Source organism: Leuciscus leuciscus (genome assembly GCF_965113295.1).
Source record: "Leuciscus leuciscus genome assembly, chromosome: 12".
Taxonomy (NCBI): Eukaryota; Metazoa; Chordata; class Actinopteri; order Cypriniformes; family Leuciscidae; genus Leuciscus; species Leuciscus leuciscus.
The window spans coordinates 40,425,794-40,449,738 of record NC_138736.1 but is presented as its reverse complement, the minus strand read 5'-3'; the positions used below and the strand labels follow the sequence as shown (position 1 = coordinate 40,449,738).

The following is a 23,945-nucleotide window of genomic DNA, read 5'->3' as shown; positions in this document are numbered from 1 at the left end:
TTTTTTTTCTCAATACACATTGTTTTAATCAGGTACTCAAAAATGTTGTTTGCAGGAGATGCAGCAGCACAATGGCGCCCCCTTCTGTGCGAGCTGTTGTGCCAAAATCATTCTTTAAAAATTTTCTTTTATTAAAACATTATAAATAGTCAAAACTTATTGTTAAGAAAAAAAGCTTTTATGCTTTTTAAAATGACCTCAAAATTGTATTTTATTAAATCAAGTGATGTGACAAGGCAACAATGCTAAACAACATATGTTGGCTGAGATGGCAAAATGCACCACCAAGCACAAACTTGTTATTTCTATCTAGGAGTGCATTAATGCACGGACGTCCACGAGGTGAAGCCCAGGGGGTAATACTAGCTGCTCAAAAATAATATTTTTTTTAAAGCAGCTAGTATACCTATTATGCTTTTTCACTTTTTCAACTTTCTTTAGTGTGTAATGCTGCTGTTTGAGCATAAACAGATCTGCAAGGTTACAAAGCTCAAAGTCGACTACAAAGGGAGATATTTTATTTAACAGAATTACTACGAATGGCTCGTTTGGACTACAGCACGTTTTTTTCCGGATCTTATGAAGTCATAATGTTCCTCATTTAAATAATCTCCACAGAATACACATGAAGCTGGTGAGGCCTGGTTGAGCTGCATTAGAGAAGATGAAGAGTATTGTCGCTGTTTTTTACACCCCGGAAAACGTTTGTCCAAAGGCTAACGAACTTAGAGAGGTTACATTTATTTTTAACTCTGTTCATGAACATTATAACCGTAACATTTGTCTGTGCGCTGCACATTTTATGGAGAACAGCTTCCAGAAGAGAGTTTAATGCAGGCTATATGCACAAAAGCTTCTCCTGAAAGACGGAGCCATTCCCACTTTATCTGGACAATCTGTTTATGGATCACAACATAATAATATAATAGCTATGAAAAGCTTTGTCTCTGCTAACTAACATACCAGTATTGATGTAGTGTTTACTGGTGCTTTTGTAAGACTGTTCATCGCCCCTTTGGAAAATTATCCATGATTATGTGATCAATTACTTTTTATATTACCATAGTTTTCCAGCAAATATGATTAAATGGTGGATAACATAATATCTATAATAAAAAAAATAATAAAAAAATAAAAAACATACCACTCTGATACTGTGAAATCTGTTCAGCACGATCCTCTGGTTCGTTAACATTGTCAGGGTCTGAATCAGGACTCGACTTGGTTTGAAATCACCTCCATCGTTAATGTCATCTGAGAGCAGACGGTGCTGTATGCTTGAATCACTCTCGTGGTCCTTTGAAATTGAGTACTTCACTGTTAGCGATTAAGGGCACAGACAGTTCAACTGGGAAATCCAATATGCTTCAGGTGGAAGTGGGGAAGCTGGGAAGAGAGCATATTTATTTATTTATTAACTCAATGTTTAATGATTTTGTAAAGCTCTCAATGCCTCTTATTTTACTTACTATGTTCTTGTTTTGTCATCATTTATGTAGTTCAATCCGTTCTTTGATCCTGTACTAGATTCTGTAGAGGAGATTGAAAAGTTACTCATTCAGTTTAGCATCAATCTGATGTTCGAATCATGATGTAACTTCACCTGTTTAAATGCTTTAAACATAATATTTCTACTCATCCATTGATCTTCTCTCACCTGTGACTGTGATCATGATCAAGATTTCTCCTTCAGAGTCCAGAACCTCGTATGTTCCAGCGTCAGTGGCTGTAAAATGATTAATAATCAGGTTTCTATCTCTAATAGTCATTCGATCTCTCCTGACCCCGTGACTTCTGCTCCAATCCTCCTTTCGCCCTGTGCTTCTTTTGGCCCAGTGCACAACTTTATCAGCGTTGATCAACAGAACATCCAACTTCAGTTCCTCTCCTTTCTTTACAGAGATCTCATCTGAGGAGAAACAAAGACATTAATCATTATTATAATGGTGTCAATCAATCAAGGCCATACGCATATATTAATATTTAGCATTGGGGACCAAATGTAATCATTTAAAAATCCACCACTGTGAAGCATATATTGGATTAACTAATCTGAATATTAGTGTCCCATTCAGCGTGTCTGCTGGTTACTGGCCTGTGTGCAATACTAACACAATTATTAAAGGAAAACCAGAACGCACATGCTGATGGTTTGATCAGTTTTGACTTTACCATGAATCCAGAGTTGATACTCCAGGGTTTGTCGCTCCAGCTCTGCCTGATCATTAGTGTACTGGATTCTCAGAAAGTATTTCCCAGCGTCACTGAATCTCAGATCCTTGATGATCATGTTACATGAGCCTTCTTTAAATACTCGTCCATTTTCACTCTTACTCTCACATTTTTCATTCTGACAAGAAATTATGCTTTTTAACCTGCTTAAATCAATAGAAACAATCTCTCTGTCCTCAGATTCACACGACAGGGTGACGTTGCCTCCCTTTATTCCTGACACAAGAATATCGGCGGTTCCTGCAAATACAGACAGTAATATTTATTCAATACAGTATCAATACAATACTAATATATATATATATATATATATATATATATATATATATATACACACACTAAAAAAAAATGGTTCTTCAGCGGTTCTTTGCGGTGGTTAAGGTGCTATATAGCACCACTACCATTTAAAGAACCTGTTAAGCCCAGTTTGGTTCTTCAGCGGTTCTTTAGCGGTTCTTTGGGGTGGTTAAGGTGCTATATGGCACCTCTTATGGTTCTACATAGCACCATTTGACAAAGGTAGGTGCTATATGGCACTTAAAGTGGTTCCCCTATGATTACAAGCCAATGAACCACTTTTAGTGCTATTTAGCACCATTTTTGTTTAGAGTGTATATATATACATACACAGTAGTCAACATTTGAAGTGGATCAAAAAAGTTAATCAAAGTTGTCCTAAGACAAGAACAGGTATTGTTTAAAATTCATGTAATAACTTTAATGGTTTAATGAATGGTTTTGATCCACTTCAAATGTTGATATACACTGCATATATGAATGAAAGTATTAATGCACCAACAATACTAGCAATGCCACATTTTAACACATCAAATGTTGATGACAGTAGCATAAAGCTGTATTAGATGTGTCAGTGCAGATGTAGTGAATTCCTGAACAAATAACTGAACTCAGCAGAGAAACAATCAACTAGAATAACTTTACCTGACAGTGAATGATCAATCAAAAATGGTTAAAATGCATTAACAGAAACGACTGAATACTGACCGCTGTAATTGTAAAGGCACATCAGCAGCAGAAGATTGAAGAGTTTAAACCTGATGAGAAAACAGAAGAGCTGTGATGTCACAGATTCATCAGGATAAGATAAGATGCTTTCCTGAGATTAAAAAAATCACTTTCACTTTCATTTCTTCTGAATATTTAACATGAGGATGTTACATGATAAAAATGCCCAACATCAAACTATAATTTTCAGAAAAAAAGGTACAAAAACTGTCAGTTGTGCGGTACTCTTTCAATAATTAATAGAGGGTAAATAATAAGGTAGAAAGGATACACTGCACTGACAGCTTTTGTATTGTTTATCCTGAGAGTGTGACATGATTCTCGTGTATTACTCAAAACTATCAATCAAAACAAAAGTCCTAAAACACAAACAACAATAATGGTCATAATCACAGTAAAGGATATATTCTGCATTAAGATGTTGATGAATTTTCTTATTAGCATCATTAGCAGGTTTAGTTTTCCACAAAAAGATACAACTGTTCATTTAATAACATAAAAACACACAAGCTGGATTTATATTTTAAAAAGAAACATGAAAACTTACATTGTAAAAATATTTAGTAGGAGTGTTCTGGGTGTCTTCATAAACCACAGCACGTTTAGTGAGATGTGGCATTAGTGAGATGTGACATTAGTGAGATGTGGCATTCAGTAAAAACAAAACTAAAGAATGACACACAGGTGGTTTTCCAGAAACTAGTTTGGTGCCTCCCACTAATGATGAGTAAATTATTAGTTATTATTGTTCTCTACTGGTTATTCTTTCAAAGCTGATTGAGCAGAAGATTAACAAAATATTGCATGTTATTCAGTGACTGACATCATTTTGAATTAATTGCATATGAACTGAATATTTAACTGGATATTAAATCTGACTTTTGTTTTGAAGGAATGCCTGTTTCCATTGACAGCTCTATGATCATGTGACATGATGATGTAGTGAAATCTGATCTCAGATCAGTTGTTAGAGCCTCACGGGTCACGTGACTGATGCGAAAACAAAACCCAGCAGAGATTTCATTCTTCATTCAGCTTCTGTGTTCAGAGTTTAAAGCATGTCAACATTTAAATTGGATCATTTGACCACAATGCAGAGACCACAAAGTCTTTCCACATCATTTAAAAAGCAATGTCTTGTTTTAAACTTTTAGTTTTCTTGTTGTTATCTTCCTGTTTCCTGTACCAGTTTTTTAAATCATTATATCATTTCTAAGAACATACAAAACCAATGCCATGCAAAACATAAGCACAGTTACAGGTTACAAAATCAGGAAAATATCATAAAAAATGACACAGTGAGACATTCTGAGTTGCCAAGAGTGTCCAGGTTAGGGTTTAAGTTCATTACCAAAACCGAAAAAGCAGGGCTTAGCACCTGAAAACTAAGTTTTGAACACCCGGTAGAAAATATATACATCAATAATTATTCATAATTACAGGTTGCGTTGAACTCCAAGGTTTGAGAAGCAGTCGTCAGTAAAATGATGTGTTTGAGGGCTGGTCAAGTTGTTTGTGGACAGAATGCAAATGTATTTTCTAGTGACGTAGAACCAATACGCAGTGGGATTCGAAACAAAAACAACTCGTAAAGCCGGTTCAGAGTCAGTTCATTCTTTTGGGAGATGATAACTTTATTAATCGTTGTCACCATTATGTTCAGTTTGTTTAGTTCCCTTACGAGAACGGTTCTCTCGTACTGCGTTGCAAACGCTATGGGAAAACTCCTTTTCTCGAGAATATTGAAGCCTTTATTTTAAAACGCAGTGCAGCTGCTGCAGCGAGCACATCATAGCTGGCTGAAGCGTGCTGATTGGCTGTGCTGCGGCAACTGCACGAACCTATGGCGAATCAGCAAAGACTCGCGATCCAATCAGAGCGCTTGCTGCCTTGCTAGCCTCGAGCGCGCCAAAATGGGCATGGCTGAAGGGTATAAATTCAGAGAATGGATAAGACACATGCCTTTGGTGTGAGAGACCCGGGTTCGAATCCACTGTGAGACACCAATGTGTCCCTGAGCAAGACACTTAACCCCTAGTTGCTCCAGAGGCGTGCGACCTCTGACATATATAGCAATTGTAAGTCGCTTTGGATAAAAGCATCAGCTAAATGAATAAATGTAAATGTGCTGTCTGCCTCAGCCCTGCGCACTTTAGAGGTAATACACATATGTAAACCTCTTACATTTTATGAAGGCCCTTGGATCTTCGGGAGTGACTGGCTCTGAAGTCCCTCCAGGAATTCCCTCAGCCAAAAATGCTGCTGCACTGCTAGACACTGGATGCTATTTAGTTATTTAATATGTCAAGTGTTTGTAAAGTCAGGTAGCCTACACCCATGATATGCTCAAGCCTTACCTGATTGAATTTTGTTTTTATGTTTAATTTTCAGATGCTGCCATGTTCTTTTAATACCTGCAGGATTGCACCTACATGAAAATTAAAATTAGGTTGAATAACATACTGTTCTTCCAGTTTCACCTCAGATTTTATAACAGTTGGGTAAGTTACTCTAGAATAGTTATTAATTACTAACTACAAATGACATCTTCAACTGTGTAAGTACAGTGGGTACGGAAAGTATTCAGACCCCCTTACATGTTTCACTCTTTGTTATATTGTAGCCATTTGCTAAAATCATTGAAGTTCATTTTTTTTCCCCTCATTATTGTACACACAGCACCCCATATTGACAGAAAAACACAGAATTGTTGACATTTTTTGCACATTTATTAAAAAAGAAAAACTGAAATATCACATGGTCCTAAGTATTCAGACCCTTTGCTCAGTATTTAGTAGAAGAACCCTTTTGATCTAATACAGCCATGAGTCTTTTTGGGAAAGATGCAACAAGTTTTTCACACCTGGATTTGGGTATCCTCTGCCATTCCTCATTGCAGATCCTCTCCAGTTCTGTCAGGTTGGATGGTAAACGTTGGTGGACAGCCATTTTCAGGTCTCTCCAGAGATGCTCAATTGGGTTTAAGTCAGGGCTCTGGCTGGGCCATTCAAGAACAGTCACGGAGTTGTTGTGAAGCCACTCCTTCGTTATTTTAGCTGTGTGCTTAGGGTCATTGTCTTGTTGGAAGGTGAACCTTCGGCCCAGTCTGAGGTCCAGAGCACTCTGGAGAAGGTTTTCGTCCAGGATATCCCTGTACTTGGCCGCATTCATCTTTCCCTCGATTGCAACCAGTCGTCCTGTCCCTGCAGCTGAAAAACACCCCCACAGCATGATGCTCCCACCACAATGCTTCACTGTTGAGACTGTATTGGACAGGTGATGAGCAGTGCCTGGTTTTCTCCACACATACCGCTTAGAATTAAGGCCAAAAAGTTCTATCTTGGTCTCATCAGACCAGAGAATCTTATTTATCACCATCTTGGAGTACTTCAGGTGTTTTTTTAGCAAACTCCATGCGGGCTTTCATGTGTCGGGCCACTCTGCCATAAAGCCCTGACTGGTGGATGGCTGCAGTGATAGTTGACTTACTACCACTTTCTCCCATCTCCCGACTGCATCTCTGGAGCTCAGCCACAGTGATCTTTGGGTTCTTCTTTACCTCTCTCACCAAGGCTCTTCTCCCCTGATAGCTCAGTTTGGCCGGACGGCCAGCTCTAGGAAGGGTTCTGGTCGTCCCAAACGTCTTCCATTTAAGAATTATGGAGGCCACTGTGCTCTTAGGAACCTTAAGTGCAGCAGACATTTTTTTGTAACCTTGGCCAGATCTGTGCCTTTTTTCTGTCAATATGGGGTGCTGTGTGTACAATAATGAGAAAAAAAAAGAACTTAAATGATTTTAGCAAATGGCTGCAATATAACAAAGAGTGAAAAATTTAAGGGGGTCTGAATACTTTCCGTACCCACTGTAGATTAATGTAATAATGACTATCTTTAGAAAGTATTGGTCTACTTATTGCTAATTACTAAATCCCATATCAACCTCAATCACTTGAACAATACAAGGAGAGACAACAAACTGCACTTTTAATGCTTTCAAATAAACAATATAATTGCATGAATTATTCCTGAATTGTCCAAAGTGTAGAGGGAGAAGGTTACATAAAAATATACCTTTTAAAAATGTATGTTAAATATACAGAATTGTTCTATAGTCTAATGCAATTACATCAGATTTTACTTTAAATTACAGAAGAGTAATCCCTTTAATTAAATTACAGTATTTAGATTACTTGGTAATTAATTACACCCAACACTGTATTACAGTCATTAAAATGTAAACTTACGCATTGACTTACAGCAACTATTTTCTTTTCTATTTCTATTTTCTAACTATAGTCCTTCGCTGCTGCAGCCGGTATTTAACAAAATAATAATAATATGTGTTCGTACTCTCCATATGCTTGCAGAAGCACATCCAGTTTCCCATCTCAGGTTATATCAACTCAGAGTTCAAGTTTTAACTCAGAGTTGGTTGAACCTCCTTTCTGAAACAGGCCCCTGGTATTGTTCGTGTATCACATGCTGTTACATTGCCTTCCTGCTATTGGATTACTTGAGTTTGTTTTATTAAATAAACTTGTTTGCACCTTTTTCATCATCTTCATCTGAACCTGATCGTGACACTCGTGCACTTTCGACTTTACAACTTTGCAGAACGTTTACATTCACAAACATCTATATTACACACTGCATGAAAGGAAATATTCGAAAAACCACAATAGAGGCACTTTAAAATATTGTGTTTTTTTTTATTTATTAAACTTACCCATATACAAGTGTTGATAAAAAAGGATGCATGAAGGCATCAGATATTTGAATCAATATTTTAGTTCATGTTAAAACTGTGCCATGGATGACATTTTTCATTATGATTTATTGAATGTTTATTTTGTATAAAGATACAGTATATGACTTTAAATGCTCATTATTTGTATTCTTTTACGAACTGTTAGTAAATAATATGATCTCATTTAAACGTTTCAAGAGGAATATAAATCCCTGCACTTTTTAAAAAATCCAATAAAGCAAACAAACACAAGTTAAAGGGTCATTAGCTGACCCTAAAATTACCAACAAATACAACTCATCATATTTTTCGATTTGACGATGTGAAATAAATGAACCTAGCGAGTTTTGCATTCACAATGCAAGTTATAAGTGAACCACACCGTAAAGAGGTCATGACATGAAACTAGACAAATTACATTTGCTTGATGCAAAAACAGTATTGAAAGCTGTTAAAAAATGTGAATGAAAACACTTTTATTATTGTCATCATGTAAGATATTGTGGCTTAAATTATACTTTATTGACAATAGGAAACTCTGCAACAGGAAGATGTATATATTTTTGATTGTGCTGAGAAGGTCTTTTACACTATAAAACATAATATAAAAAATGAATTAGAACAAAACTGAAGAGCTGTAACAATAGCCTACCTTTAGTTTACCAAAAAACTGATTCTGGAGAATCTGGACAGGCGAAATTATAGACTAGTATTAAAACATTTCAAAGAAATAAGTTTAGATAGACAAGTTGAAGTGCTTTATGTATGCATGGGGACATTACAAGTAATATTATTGGCAGTTGTTTTGTCTTCCCACCTATTTCCTGATCCTTTCAGTGCTTCACACTCCAGTCGAGACGGTGGTGATAATGTAACAAAGGTTGTTGACAACCACAAATTATATAAGAAGAAGTAAATCAGGAAGAGTCTGTCATTCACGGCTGCACTTCATTGGAATGGCACTTTGCAGAAAGATTTTAACATGTAAGTCTTTATTTAAATAGCCCACACTCAGTTTGTGTATTCGGTTCCTATGTGGAATAAGTTTTTTTCTGTGTAGCAACAAAATGTAACTTGCAAACCAACAAAAATTACAAAGCCAAATTACAAATGGTAGTGAGTCAGCATTATTTTAAATTTTGACATTTCTAAAATCTACTAAGTCTATTGAGGTTTTTAATTCAATGAATCAATGAGGATTTGATGAACCCTCATTCGAAGGGTTTAATTGCAATTTAATTTATTTCAACAACAAAAAAAATCTATTCAGAAGGAAGTTTATAATCAGCCAGATTTTTTGTTGATGTTTGAAATGACAAAATATAAATGGTGAATAAGGAATATAATAAAGGTAAACTGTTGGGCTTGGAGTTACCTCTAATAATAATGCTTTAATAAGCTTGCAATAAGCTTTTTGTGGAAATTACTTTTGTAGATCGACCAAAATCCACACATGCTAAATCTCAGTTAGCATGCTAATCTCGCAGTTGCTGCATGATTTTCTGAAAGAACAGCCTCTGATTTGCAAAATGCGCTGTCAAATGCAGAGATAAGATGCCAGCATATTGTGGCATCCACTGATTATATTTTAAATGAATTTGCTAATAAGCTACAAAATATGTGGAAGACCAAATTGATGCAGGACTTACAGGTCTAATATTTGTAATATTCTGAAATAGCTACAGTAAATGTGTTGATAATGTATGTTTCTGCTTCGAATTATAATTTAAAACTATATAATTAGATTTGAAGACATTGCAATAATTATTACAGTTCATTATGGTTTAAGTTACATTATAAATAATAGTTGTTATTTTTATTTGGGGTTGTTTTTTTTTTTCTTAATAAAAAAAAAAAAAAAAAGTTCTGTTGTTTTCCATAAATGAAATGCTGACTGACCGCTGACAGTCAAGCTCAGTTGCAATTATGCTTGGTTCATTATAAAAATGTATATTATATCAGGATTTTACTATATGGCAATTATATATAAAATCGCATGGACTTTGTGCTTATAACTATAACAGCTATAACACTAAAGGAAAGGTATATCAAAAATCATCATAGATTTTACATGACAAGTAGAAATGAACTACCAGATAATCAGACATTTTGTATTTCACATCACAGGTGGACTAATTTTAGTGCCAATAATGGTGTTCTTGGTGCTGAAGATTTTTACATTTGGAAGTGAGTACTAACTTGAACTATATTCCTTCTGTCACAGAGACGAACTCTGAGATTCCCTCCTTTGACCATCTCTCTCACCCGAATATTGACTTTTTACTCACACACTACATTTCCCATCAGCCCCGTACCTGGCACTGATTACGTTGCTCAGCTGTAGCTCATTCTTGGACCTATATAAACTGTCTCTCCACCTCTCTTCCTTGCAAAGTCTTGTATTACTATGGTTTGAATTTCTGAGTGTTTATGTCTGTATTGCCGGGGTCAGCCCTATGTTCCCACAGCCCTATGTTCCCACATTTCTAAGATTTTTTTTTTACGATTTGTCTAAACCCCAGTTACGGGTAGGTTTAGGGGTGGGGTCAGGGGTAGGCCATTTGTGGGAACATTGTCTAAACCCCAGTTACGGGTAGGTTTAGGGGTGGGGTCAGGGGTAGGCCATTTGTGGGAACATTGTCTAAACCCCAGTTACGGGTAGGTTTAGGGGTGGGGTCAGGGGTAGGCCATTTGTGGGAACATTGGGCTGTGGGAACATTGGGCTGTGGGAGCAAAGGAACGCTCCCGTATTGACTACCTTTTGTGACCCAGTCTGTTCCCTTTTTATGATTCTCTGTCGCCTGCCTTTTGGACTATCTGCTTTGTTACTTCTCTGTGATTGTTCTCCGCCTGCCCTGATCTCCTGCCTGCTTTTCGACCACAAGCTTTTTTTTTTTTTTAAAGAAAACATGTATTAGTATATTATTGTTTCTATCCTCAGGTGCTGCTCCTCTACTGAAGAGATCCAGCGATTGCCAGTGTTCTCTGTCTTGTGATGGAGCAACCGAGCACCTGAAGCAACTCAAGAGCGTTCATGTTCGTGTAGAACATCAGTCAGAGGAAGTTCATGATGAAGTATATGAGGTCTCCAGTTTATTGAAAGAAGACGGACACTGTTCTGTGGTCGTGCCGAAATGTTTACAGGGCACACAGTTCGCATTAAGAATATATGTTGATGAAAATACAGTGCCTGAGCAACTCTACGAAAATAATAATTCAAAGCCTGGTAAGGTCATAATTTTTTTTTTTTTTTTTTTTTAAGAATTAGTTCACTCTAAAATAATTTACGTCCTATCACCATTCCAGTAAAGTCATATTTGTTTCTTCTATGACACAGAAAAGGAGAGACAGTATTTAAAAATATTTTGAATATATCCAGTATTTAAAAAAATTCTATTTTTTTTTTTAACAGTCCCATGTGCGAGAACCAGTCATGGCATTCTGAAGAGCTTGATTGGGATTGAATACTTTTTTTTTTTTTTTTTTTTTTTTGGGTGAACTATTCCTTTAAAGTTATTTTAAAAATGTATTTCTATTATCATTCTGAATGAATAATTGTGTAGCTCACCCTATATTCAATTTTCCACAGTGTGTGACACAGAGAAACCCCCAAAAGAGAGGATTTTGGGTAAGTAAACTGAAGGAAGGCTCAATTCTTGAGATACACACAATTGTATTTATAAAAAAATAAATAATAATTCTCCCAACATATATGTAGGAATTCATGCAAAGTTGTTTTTTGTGCCTGTGTTTTTTTTCAATCCCAGGTGGTGCTGATAGGAAGTTCTCCAACAAACTCCTGATCCTGATGATTTTCTGCTGTTTTGTTTTTGTTTTTTAAATTCCTGCCGAAGAAATGGTGCCTTTTTTTGCCATATCATTTCAGACCTCAGACCAGCACAAGATTCACTACAGAACTCACTACTGGACTTTTCTGAAGAGTATTAACTGGAGTAGTGTTCTTCTTAGTGAGGTCTAAACTCTTGCACACTAACACTTTCAGTGCACACACTGGTTCATTTGACCTCAGAGTCCAGCTCGTTTCGATGAACCGAACCCCAGTCCGCTTAAAAATTAAAAACATGGTCCATGTACAGATCATGTCAAAGGTATGATTTCCTGCTGATATTCTGAACACATTCAAAATTGGATATAGCAATAAATATATATTATTAGGGGTGTAACAATACCCTCATGTCATGATGTGATACATATCACGATATTGAACTCAAGATACAATATTATTGCAATACTCCAAAACATATGATAAAAGGCTAATTGGTAACACTTTATAATAACTGCACGCTATTAATCATTAGTTAAGCATTAGCAAACAGTTAATTCATCATTTATAAAGCATTAATAGACATTAATAAGCAGTTTATAAATACAGCTATAAATGCTGTATTCTTGATTTAAAAGCATATCTATATGTTTAATAATTGTATTTTCATACTTTCGTAATGATCAATTTATCATTTCTAAATGAAGTATTGCTTTATTTTCAAACCAGTTGTTTAGGAGTTGTCAGTGGTTCATAAGATCACTTAGAAAGTGTAAGTAAATTATTAATAAATTATTTAAATGTACATTCATACATATTATTATTCAGACATATAGTAATAGTTACTTAGTGTGTTAATAAATGCTTTATTAACATGTATTTCTACTGTAATCCAGGGTTAATTCAGGTAGTTATAAAGCATTTAGTAGTGGTCAGTTCACTATGTGTGTGAGCTCATCTAAAGTGAGGACTAGTTATGCCTTGTAAAGCATTTATAAAGGAGATTTAAAGGCTGTTACATATTTCTATGTTCTTTATCACTGTGTTGTGTTTGTTTCCTTTTCTGTTTAGAAGATCAATGAGCCTTTAAATCTCCTTTGTAAACACTTTACAAGGCATAACTAGTCCTCACTTTAGATGAGCTCACAAAAATAGTTAACTGACCACTACTAAATGCTTTATAACTACCTGAATTTACTACATTTACTCACACTTTCTAAGTGATCTTATGAATCAATGACAATACCTAAATAACTGGTTTGTAAATAATGCAATACTTCATTTAGAAATTATAAATTGATCATTGATAAATTATGAAAATACAATTGTTAAACACATTATAGATATGCTTATAAATCAAGAATAAAGCATGTATAGCCGTATTTATAAACTGCTTATTAATGTCAATTAATGCTTTATAAATGATGAATTAACTGTTTACTAATGCTTAACTAATGATTAATAGCGTGCAGTTATTATAAAGTGTTACCGTTTTTATTTTTTTTATTTTTTTTACTATTGATTAAAATGCTAAATTTGATATTACATTGTGTGTGTAAATGAACAGGATTGGACTTGGTGCTGAAACCCAAAGCACAGGACAATAGAGACACCAGAATTACAATATTTATGATTCTGAAGATGAAAAACAGAATTATTTTAGATGAATATGCTTGAACTCTTTCACTGACTAGTAGGGGTGGAACGGTACATGAAAAAACATCCGGACCGTTCGGTTCGCTTGTCTCGGTTCGGTGCGTGTGTGCGTCGCACGGTTCGACGCATGCGCAATGTAGCCTCGTGCCCGTGCTGCTAATACAATGCTAAATCATAAATCAGATGTATGTAGAATAACATGATGTCCAGCAATCGATTTAAATAGTACACTGGGTTTACTTAGACATTTAATGAGATCTACTCCACTATATGTTGTTTTTTCACGTGAATAAATACATAGATCGACTGTTTCACGTATGTACTTTAATGGTCCAGTGGCAGAACTTTTGCCAAGCATGTCATATAGGTTCTGAGTTCTAATCCGCACTCGGCACTTGTATATATTTTTTTTCTTTTTCATCAAAACCGATTATGTTTATCAGTGGTTATATCAAGCAGGGGCAGATTTCACCGGAACGAATAGAGAGTCTCCTCAACGGATTGAAGCGCGCGTCCGAGTGAAGACTGTGCGGCGTGTGCCCGAGCCACAATACAACACTTTATCAGCGCCACTGATCGCAGAGGCAACGAGCACTTTGATCACTTGATTAAAAAAAACAAATTTCAGCGCTAGATTGCTTACGAACGAAACGAATAATTTGCTAGTTAACTGGAGATGTTTTATTTATTTGTATTGGTACATCCGTGCCGCGAGATATCGACCCTGGCAAAAAGTGGTGGGTACATGTCCCACCCGCAAATTACGCCTATGATGACGAGACACGAGGAGAAATTGACAAAGAACTGTCCGACACAGCCCACGTAGCTCTCACTACAGATGGATGGACCTCCAAGGGCCACTGAAAGTTTCCTCACAGTGACCGCTCACTCACTATATTACTTCGAAATGGGAAATGAGAAGCTGCCTTTTGCAAACACGCCCCATTTATGAAATAAATAAATTAATAATTAGATAATTAAGCTATAAATCATATGCTGAAGTAAATTTTTGGAGTGTTAAAGATTAAAAGAAAAAATAACAACAAGAACCGTTCAGAACCGAAAACCGTGACTCTAAAACCGTGATATGAACCGAACCGTGGGTTTTGTGAACCGTGCCACCCTACTGACTAGATATATTTATGATAATGACGGCCACTTTTTTACTGGTGACATCAGACATTTGGCATTATCAGGACCCACACATATTCCCCTATTGCATTATATTCAACACTATATATATTAGTTTAATGTTGTTCTGACACTAAAACTCTGAAAACTTGAATTTTTTCTCAAACAGTAATTTTTATTTTGGGTGAACTATACACTATACATATTGTCACTATCCATGATACATATTGTTGCATTTTTATATTGCGATATATTGTGACACGATATATTGTTACACCCCTATATATTATATATCAACAACTTAAAATGAATAGTTTTATATTTCTCCATCGTTTTTAATTAGATGTCATTGTGGCAGCTCCTTCACGGCAGCTCGAGATGCAAGTGCCATTCTGTGTTGAGCCTACAAATCAAAGATTCAAATCCCAAGTACAAAAGCGAGGCAAGTAATGCTATAGATTTTGCCACCGTCTCCAGCATTAACATTACCAGCAGCAGGAGAAGCGTCTGTCTATGTGTTCATGCAAATATATCTCACTTCTGACCCAAAAAATTTGAATACACTAAACCAAATCCAGCGGAGGCGGGGGGATCAAACTGTTTCGGACCAAGTGTGAAAGCACCTGTATGTTTTTTTTCTTTTTCTAAAGCTATTTTTATGTCTTTTATATCTGCTCATGTTGCACATTCACTTTTTGCACTGCTGTAGTTTTACTATTCCGAATAAAATGATGTATATATTTGATTAATTAATTTATTGCACAAATTTAACTTAAGGTACTTGTGTAAGTTAAGTTGTTTTCTTGCTTTAACTATGCTTCAGGTCATTGTTCTGTAATAATAACTTAATCTGTGATGAAAACCCTATTGATGTGACAAATGTTTGTTTTGTATGTTTGAATTTTGATTTCAAATTCAGGGTTTATAAAATTTGCCAAATATGAAAGAAACTTTGAGTTGAGCCTCATTTATCATTTAGATTTGATGAAGCTGATAAATAGTTTCTCATATTTGACTACAAAACACACAGACCACATTCAGTTAAATATGTATTTTCATTATGGTATTGCACATAAAGGTTTGAAGCATACGTGATAAAAGCTGTAACAAAACACAACACTCATTTATGAAAGGAAGTGGAAACACTTTGTGGTTTAAGTCTCTGCATTGTTATGAAACCAAAAGTTTGATCGACACACAACAACATACAACAACAACAGATCAACATACAAAATGGAGAAATTAATTTTGTTCTGTGTTTTTTCTTCCTGGAATATGTTAATAATTACCAGTGGTAAGAATATTCTTTAAACTTGCACACCATTTTAACTTCACATACAACAGTTGTTTGTATCAAAACTATTTCAGAGAATTGGTTTATCATTTTCTCCAGATGTTCCTGAAGATGAAGTGACTCTGTTCAGAGTCGAGCTGAAGGACAGGATCAGTCTGAACTGCAACATGACCCACAGATATGAACTCGCCTGGTTTCATCAGTATTCTCAACAACTAACCCAACTAATATCTGCAAACACAAGCAATACAGCCGGAAGAAAACTTCTAGTTACGTTCAATCTCAACAGAAGTCGTCTGAAAGTTGATGCAGATATAGAGATCACTACAGTCACGCTAGTTATTACTGGAGTAACAGAGGCAGATTCAGGACTTTATTTCTGTGGAACAAAATCTGTGTTGTCTTCAGAGATGCACTTCCAGAAACCCATCAGACTGGAGATTGAGGGTTAGTGCTGTGATTTTTCATTCTCACTCAAATCTTCATAATACTTTCAATGTTGAGATATTTGTCTACTGCTAATTTAATTAAGTACTAGTGCTTCTAGTGATCTGATCAAACCTCTTTCACTAAGTATTAGAGTTGAGTGTGTAAGTGAAGCATTTGAATGATTCTTGTTGAGGAAAGAGCTGCTGTTATAGTAATATTGAAACTATAATAATATTAATTTTCTCTTTGTTTTTAATTCACATTTATTTGTGTAGCACTTTTCACAATATACAGAGTTTCGAAGCAACTTTACAGAAAATGCACGAGTCCATATTACATTTTAGAGTGATCTGTTATCAGAGGAAACTGTCTAAGTTATGTTTTTTCAGAAATGTACATATACAAAATCACAGATGGCTAAAAATTATTAAACAAAGTAATAATTTAAGGCAAAAACAATGAGCTCATTGAAGTAATGAATACTTGTTTGTTAACAAATGCTTATGACATATAGACAATTGTAGCATTGATACAGTGATCAATACATTAAATCATTTTCAGACAAGCTGACAGACAGAGAGGACAAAGATAATTATGTCACAGAGCCGCCAGAAGATGTGGAGATCGGTAAGAGCGGATGTTAATCTTTATTTTCTCATGACTCTAAAAAAAAAGTAATGATTTGCCAAAGCATGTAGACTTGAAATCAAAATTATTCAACCCCTTCATGGAGCTTTAGTACTTAGTTTAGCCTTTTGCTGTTCTGACCTGCTGCGAACGAGATGTATAACCAGACAGCAGCTCCTGGTAGCGTTTCTGAGGAATCTGAGCCTGTTCCTCGTGAGCAAAGGCCTGCAGTTCAGTGATATTCGTGGGTTTGCGCCTTCTTTAAATCCCACCAGAGATTTTCTATGGGGTTCGAGTCAGGAGACTGTGATGCCACTGTATCTTCCATGACGTCTTCTGAAACCAAGCCTTGGTGGAATTTGAGGTATGCTTGGGATTGTTGTCCTGTTGGAAGGTCTAGGCTTCAGCCTTCTCACTGACGGCATGATGTTTTCTCCTAGGATTTCCTGATACTTCAGTGAATCCATCTTGCCTTCCACACACAGCAGGTTTCCAGTGAGAGAGAACGTAAATCAGCCGCAGAGCATCACGAGCCTCATCATGTTTCACTGTAGAAAGTGTTCATTTCAGCATATTCTCCTTCTTCTTCCTCCAGACACACCGCTGATCCATATGGCCTTAAAGTTCCAGATTTGTTTCATCGCTCCACCGAAAAGAATCCCAAAACTTCTGCGGCTTATTTATATAATTTTGAGCACTTTTATTGTGCTTATGGGTCAGTAGTGGTGTAGTCTCGGAGTTCTAGCATGCGTTTAGTACTGAAACCTCAGTGCCTGTTGCCATCAAGTCTTGCTGCAGGTCTTTTGCAGTCACTCAAGGGTTGTTCTGAACCTGCCTTCTCAGAAATCGTTGATAGCTTCCTTTTTCTGCCCCATCCAGGTGTAAACACTGTTCCTTTAACTCTGAACTTGAAAACTATGCTTCCAACTGTGTCTCAAGGAACATTTAGTGCATTTGCTATCTTATTTTATCCTGTTCCTTGTTTGTGAAGGCAGATTATATCTTCTCTCAACTTTTTGGACCAATCTTTTGCCATATTTCTAACATGCAATCAAACGTGACACTCAACAAACCTCGCCAGTTCAGATATTGCATGTGTTCTAGCTCAAGCACACCTGATGCAACTAATGAAGCCCTTGATTAGTGAATACTTTTGAGACTGCAGAAGTCATTAAAAGTGCCATTTCCTTTGAATTTGTGGAAACCACTTAAACCAAATGTTGTTTTGAGCTATTTCAATTACTTTTGTTTGATTTGTTAATTACAAACAGCTGAAAGTCTGTTAATGTTGCCAATACCCTGATTTGCAATGGCGGTTGAATAATTTTGATTACAACTGTAACTCGGAATTTAGTGGCGGAAATTTCTGTCTTCATTCTGTAAAACGCTTTTCTGTCTCTGTAGACGAGGTGACGGTGACGGAGCGTGTGTTGATGTTCGGCGGTGTTGGACTGGCTATGTTTGTGTTTTTTCTGGCCACAGTCATTGCAGGAGGAATCATTTACCATCGTGGACAGCAGAAAGGATGGAAAGCAGCGAAACGTGCTTCTATAATGAGCTACAAATCAGCTATATGACACATTTATCATTATTATTTATGAATCGTTCACTATCACGGCTGGCAGAAAGGATGGGCCGCAGCGAAACATGGAGCTCAATTCATCAAAAATCACCTAAATGACAGATTTGTGTGCTTTATTTCACAATCTATCTCAATTAATTCCTACCAGTAAAATCAGCTTTGCTGTAGGGAAACACGTATTAAAATAGATAACTGTGGTTCAGATGCTTTTCCAGCTGGCCAGATCTTACTTTCACTTCAGAGAAAATGAGATATTGTGGCTAATGTTACCAGTTTTCAGTAAACTGAAACTTAAAGGGATCATTAAATTTCATCATTTACTCATACAGGTTTGGAACAGCTTGAGGGTGAGTAAATGATGACAGAATTTGCATTTTGGGGTGAACTATCCCTTTAAGAAATCATTAATGGTTGTGGTGATTATTCAGGTTTGTGTGGTTCATTTGTGCTGGACAATAATGAGCCAATGTTCTTGTAATGGCTTCTATATAATACAAGCAAACAAAAGCTTTAATATCATTAGACAAGCAGGACTTGTGGTAAAAATGAACATTGTGTCTGACTATACCTTTAGACTTCATATATTTATGTAGGGGAGCATTAATATACATATAAGCTGTTTTCAAGATAAGATATAAATGTAAATGTAAATGTAAATGTAATATACATATAAGCTGTTTTCAAGATAAGATATAAATGTAAATCTCTTCTGTCACATAAACCTTGATTTAATAAAAATGTCAACCGATCTTCAATGATAAATGTGTTGTTGAGAGTTATGATCAAATAAACAGCAGTATACAGAAATTATGTTTTAACGAGTCATTACCAAAGCGAAACCTGTTCAAACACCGTTTAAAGCCAATGTCAGATCTTAAGTTCCGTCACACTTTCACACCATTGTCATGCAATGCAGAATAATGATTTCCTGTCTGACTGCATAATGATGATACAAGTATACCACAAAAATGGGGTTATAAGAAACTGACTATCACTGACACTAAAAGGACTTTACTCATGGTCAGAAATCAATATAGGCTACTAACACTAATAATATACTATGTATACATATACACTCACCTAAAGGATTATTGAACACCTGTTAAATTTCTCATTAATGCAATTATCTAATCAACCAATCACATGGCAGTTGCTTCAATGCATTTAGGGGTGTGGTCCTGGTCAAGACAATCTCCTGAACTCCAAACTGAATGTCAGAATGGGAAAGAAAGGTGATTTAAGCAATTTTGAGCGTGGCATGGTTGTTGGTGCCAGGCGGGCCGGTCTGAGTATTTTACAATCAGCTCAGTTACTGGGATTTTCACGCACAACCATCACAAAAACTCTTCTAGCACGTGTATTTACCTGTGTCAGCTGTGTGTTGTGTGTTTACCTGTGTCAGCTGTGTTGTTGATGCCTCGAGAGAAAAGAAAGTGCAGAGCGCGAAAGCACCAGAGTGACTGAAGGATTGACATAAAGCAGTATCTCTGGACGTACTTTTTAAAGCAAATAAGTGACTCTAAAAAATCTAACACCCAGCAATGTGTAATTTCTTTGCATCTCCTTTCGAATACAATATTCAAATTACTAGACAAAAAAAATATATCCTGAGAAGAGTGGATTTTGATGGCTGTAGCGCCATAGACCTCCATTCATTCTGCACTCGTCCTGTGAGCGCCCTCATGTGGAGCCAGAGTGGAACTGCAGCCAGTTCAGAAGCCGGAAGTTTTTGAGAGTGAAACTTCTCGCTATATTAGACATTCTCTGCCTACACCTAAAATTTGTAGGAAGTAGAAGACGAGCATTAAAGGAAGTGTGAAGAAATGAAGAGGAGCATCAGATTTTATTCTCCACTAATACTAATACTGTCTATGCTAATACTCTGGTCTTTAGGCTACTTTTCACATACAGTAGCCTACTGTATTTGTGCCTTAGCAATCGGACGCATCGACATCTACCCTGTTTATTACATCTGGTATTCAGATGCGTTTTGGTCGATCTGGTCACGAGTAAACGAGGGACACACTCCCGTTTACACCTGGTGTTTTAATCTTTTAATCCGTCTCTTTTGTACACTTTCAACCACTTCTGTCCTGATTTCTTAATGTGGAGAGTCTATGGGTGAGTAAATATGGGTTTTACAGATTATCGATCTAATGGACGAAATAAGCTCTCGTAAATTACACGAACGCGTCAGAAAAAAATATTATTTGATCCAAAATACAGCATAAACAGTAATATTGTTAAATATTTTTACAATTTAAAATACCTTTTCTATTTGAATATATTTAAAAAATGCAATTTATTTCTGTGTTGGCAAAGCTGAATTTTTAGCATCATTACTCCAGTCTTCAGAAATCATCCTAATATGATGATTTGGTGCTCAAGAAACATTTATTATTATTATCAATGTTGAAAACAGTTGTGTACCTTTTTTTCAGGATTATTTGATGAAGAGAAAGTTCTCATACAATATAGATATTTATCACAATATTAATTTGCAATCAATGGGGAATGAAATGCTCTCCAGATGTTTGTTAGTCCTTGAGAATTAATGTAGACATAACTTGTTTGTTCACAATTAAACTCTTCTTTTAAAGGGCCCCATGAAACCTACCCCAATTTTTAATAGTAATTTACAATAAAACATTTTTACTTTTTGTCACATAAGACACTGCACGACAGAACTTTATGTTTGATATTAACACACATGGATGAAGAAATATCTTGGTTGTATGATATTACTTACAATAATAATAATATTATTTTTACATTGAGCAATACATTTTAATCACAATTGGAAAACTGAAAACTCTGTTTCCGACTGCCCAAACTACATACTACAACAAAATAATGAATTGAATGAACCCTATTATAATTAGAATTGCGCAATATAGCTTATCAGACACAAGATGACAAATGTTTAGGGCAATCTAGATCAATTGTCAACAAGGACTAATGCATTTTTTTCACAGTATGATTTTTTATTAACAAGGTTCGGGAGGAGCACGTTCAGATAATTAACACAAGTGGAGAGCACTCAGCAATCATTGATAAGAGGTGTATATATACTCAGCAGTCTCACCTCATTCCATTGACAGTTTTTGCAGCATCCCTCCACCACCCCTTCTCCACGCTTCTAGTCCTAAACACTTACATACGGGGGGAGTACTCTGGGTTCGGGCCGAACTCCGAGCTCGGAGCCCTCCCTCCGGACAGCACGCCAAATACGCATTAAACTTTATCCCTTCAAATTATATGTAAGTGTGAACTTGTAAATACTAAAAAGATCGAAGATGAAGGAAAATTCTAATGCTTATATCAGGGATGGGCAACTTCGGTCATGCAGGGCCACTGTCCTACAGAGTTTAGCTCCAACCCTGAAAAAATCACCTGCCTGTAATTTTCTAGTAATCCTGAGGACCTTGATTAGCTTGTTCAGGTGTGTTTGATTAGGGTTGAAGCTAAACTCTGTAGGACAGTGGCCCTCCAGGACCGAAGTTGCCCATCCCTGGCTTATATGATCATGTTGTTGATTTTTTTACTACTCCATGTTATTGTATTTTTTGTTTGTATTCACAGAATGCAGGATTTGGAGCAGAAGAACAGAAGTGGGGTCTATCATAGGGCGACGCTATCGAGTCAGTCAGGGTAGAAGAAAGGACAAAAAGAGAAAGCGTTCCTCCAGGACACATCCACGGAGAGAGGGAAGATGCTCCACTGGTGGGTCCCTTTTACTCTGTGATCATATTCTGTGTGTAAATGATGAGCACACTGGTGTAGTGAAGGCTTGAGTTGTTAAATGTAGTAAATGCATAATTGACCTCTCGCCGGCCCCTCCCCCAAAACGGCCATTGTCCGATCACACATCATAGCAACCGTTACTATGTGAGCAGGTCCGACAAACATTCTCCAAGCAAGATGGTGAAGCGGTGCGCCCAGGGCGTTTGTAAATATGTGGAAAGGGCTGCCTCCGACAAAAAAAAAACATTGTCTAGTTGACTATAGTTATTCATTTAAGCCATTAGTGGACAAATCGGCCCTTTATATTAATTGAAATACTTAAATAGGCTATATAGCCTACAGGATAATGAGCGTTTACGTAATATAGCCGCACTCTAGTGCACGACCGCACGCATAAAGCTTGCCACAAAAAAACGGTAAAAGTAATTTGGGGTCAGTAAGATTTTTTAAGAAATTAAGAAAAGTAATAGGCAAGGATGCATTCAATTGATCAAAAGTGACAGTATAGACATTTATAACGTTTTATAAAACGGTTAGTTTCAATCCTTGATTCTGATTGGTCAATAGCTGTGCTTTATTCACGATAAAACACGGCTATGACCGCTTCACCCAATGGTTCCATGTATCACTACAACACCCCTAGCAACCACTCTTAGCAACTTAAACACATGTGCGATCTCATTGATATTGTCCATTGAAGCTAGTGGAGTATTAGTGCAGGGCCATATGTAGCAAAATAAAGTGTTTGGAACATTTCATATAGATTTTTGCAAATTATGTTTTTTGACTTCTTCAGGCCCTATAGTTTGCAAAACTACCTGTTTCCGATTTTTTCCCGGGCTGCACAGGCCCAAAATCCAAGATGGCGGATATATCACCAAAAATTGCAAATAATCGCCTTTTTAAACATTTCAAATGGATATATGTTAGGTATATCATTATATAAATACATTTTCTAATTAACTGATTGACTTGGGTAATAAATATGACCATGGGTAACATGAATTATCATGATTATCAACCAATGATGGGTGTAACCACCATTATGCTATTTATTGGCTTTCTCGAGAATACTGAAGCCAAAAATTATCCTTAATTTTGCATTAATTTAAAACGCATTGCTGCATAAGCAGACCTAGGCGAGATAGCTCGCGCGCCTATTGGTTGCTCTGCAGCGACTGCTGCAACCTATCGAGGGACTGCTCGTGACGTAAGCACCAATGAGCCCGTGCACGTCACGTCAGGCCAGAATGGGCGTGGCTATGTCTATATAAGCTGAGTCCTGATAGGATGTTCTTTGGTTTTTCATACTGAAGCGAAACCAGAAAGTAGCACAAGCACGGCAGGGTTACGCAACACTCGTTCCCTCATCTAGAGAGAACCGAGGTTACGTTAGTAACCGAGTGCGTTCTCTTACGAGAGTACTCTCGTGTTGTGTAAGCTATCTTACGCTACGGGTACCCAATGTAAAACGCTGTGCGTGCTAGTGTCGTCCACACATATATTCCCAAGAGCATGTGCCCGGGGTACACATGATAGTGGGTAACATCTAGGCCAACGGGATGTGGGCCTAAGAATATAACATAACCATCCCAGAGTTAAAGGGATGGGTGCTTAGCACAGTATAGCAGTCAGGATCGACATCAGTCGGCCTGAACCGCATAATAGAATGATCTAATAACTTTTTTGTCAG

The 23,945-nt window shown here is 36.6% G+C and overlaps 4 protein-coding genes across 4 annotated transcripts in view; 3 read left to right on the top strand and 1 right to left on the bottom strand.

Annotated features, from left to right (window-relative positions):
• On the bottom strand, positions 1 to 3,870 carry LOC309511398 (uncharacterized protein). The gene is made up of 5 exons (XM_082186630.1): positions 3,238 to 3,870; positions 2,173 to 2,472; positions 1,658 to 1,909; positions 1,470 to 1,530; positions 1 to 1,386 (listed from the first exon to the last, which is right to left on the bottom strand). The coding sequence occupies exons 1-5, from the start codon at positions 3,257 to 3,259 to the stop codon at positions 1,368 to 1,370; spliced, it is 654 nt and encodes a 217-aa protein (XP_082042756.1). The 5' UTR covers positions 3,260 to 3,870; the 3' UTR covers positions 1 to 1,367.
• Positions 3,871 to 8,939: 5,069 nt separating this feature from the next.
• Positions 8,940 to 12,398, top strand: LOC309511413 (uncharacterized protein). The gene is made up of 5 exons (XM_082186662.1): positions 8,940 to 8,989; positions 10,133 to 10,192; positions 10,947 to 11,231; positions 11,595 to 11,633; positions 11,773 to 12,398. Exons 1-5 carry the CDS (start codon positions 8,962 to 8,964, stop codon positions 11,844 to 11,846), a joined length of 486 nt encoding a protein of 161 aa, XP_082042788.1. The 5' UTR covers positions 8,940 to 8,961; the 3' UTR covers positions 11,847 to 12,398.
• Positions 12,399 to 15,632: 3,234 nt separating this feature from the next.
• LOC309511400 (uncharacterized protein) lies at positions 15,633 to 19,307 on the top strand. The gene is made up of 4 exons (XM_082186632.1): positions 15,633 to 15,870; positions 15,970 to 16,317; positions 16,861 to 16,926; positions 18,331 to 19,307. The coding sequence occupies exons 1-4, from the start codon at positions 15,810 to 15,812 to the stop codon at positions 18,501 to 18,503; spliced, it is 648 nt and encodes a 215-aa protein (XP_082042758.1). The 5' UTR covers positions 15,633 to 15,809; the 3' UTR covers positions 18,504 to 19,307.
• A 986-nt stretch (positions 19,308 to 20,293) lies between these two features.
• The window catches only part of LOC309511382 (uncharacterized protein), a 107,814-nt gene continuing 104,162 nt past the window's right edge, over positions 20,294 to 23,945 (top strand). Inside the window, exons 1-2 of the mRNA XM_082186585.1 lie at positions 20,294 to 20,629; positions 22,091 to 22,231. Coding sequence (XP_082042711.1) covers positions 22,221 to 22,231 — 11 coding nt within the window. The 5' untranslated portion in view covers positions 20,294 to 20,629; positions 22,091 to 22,220. The remainder of the gene's footprint in view (positions 20,630 to 22,090; positions 22,232 to 23,945) is intronic.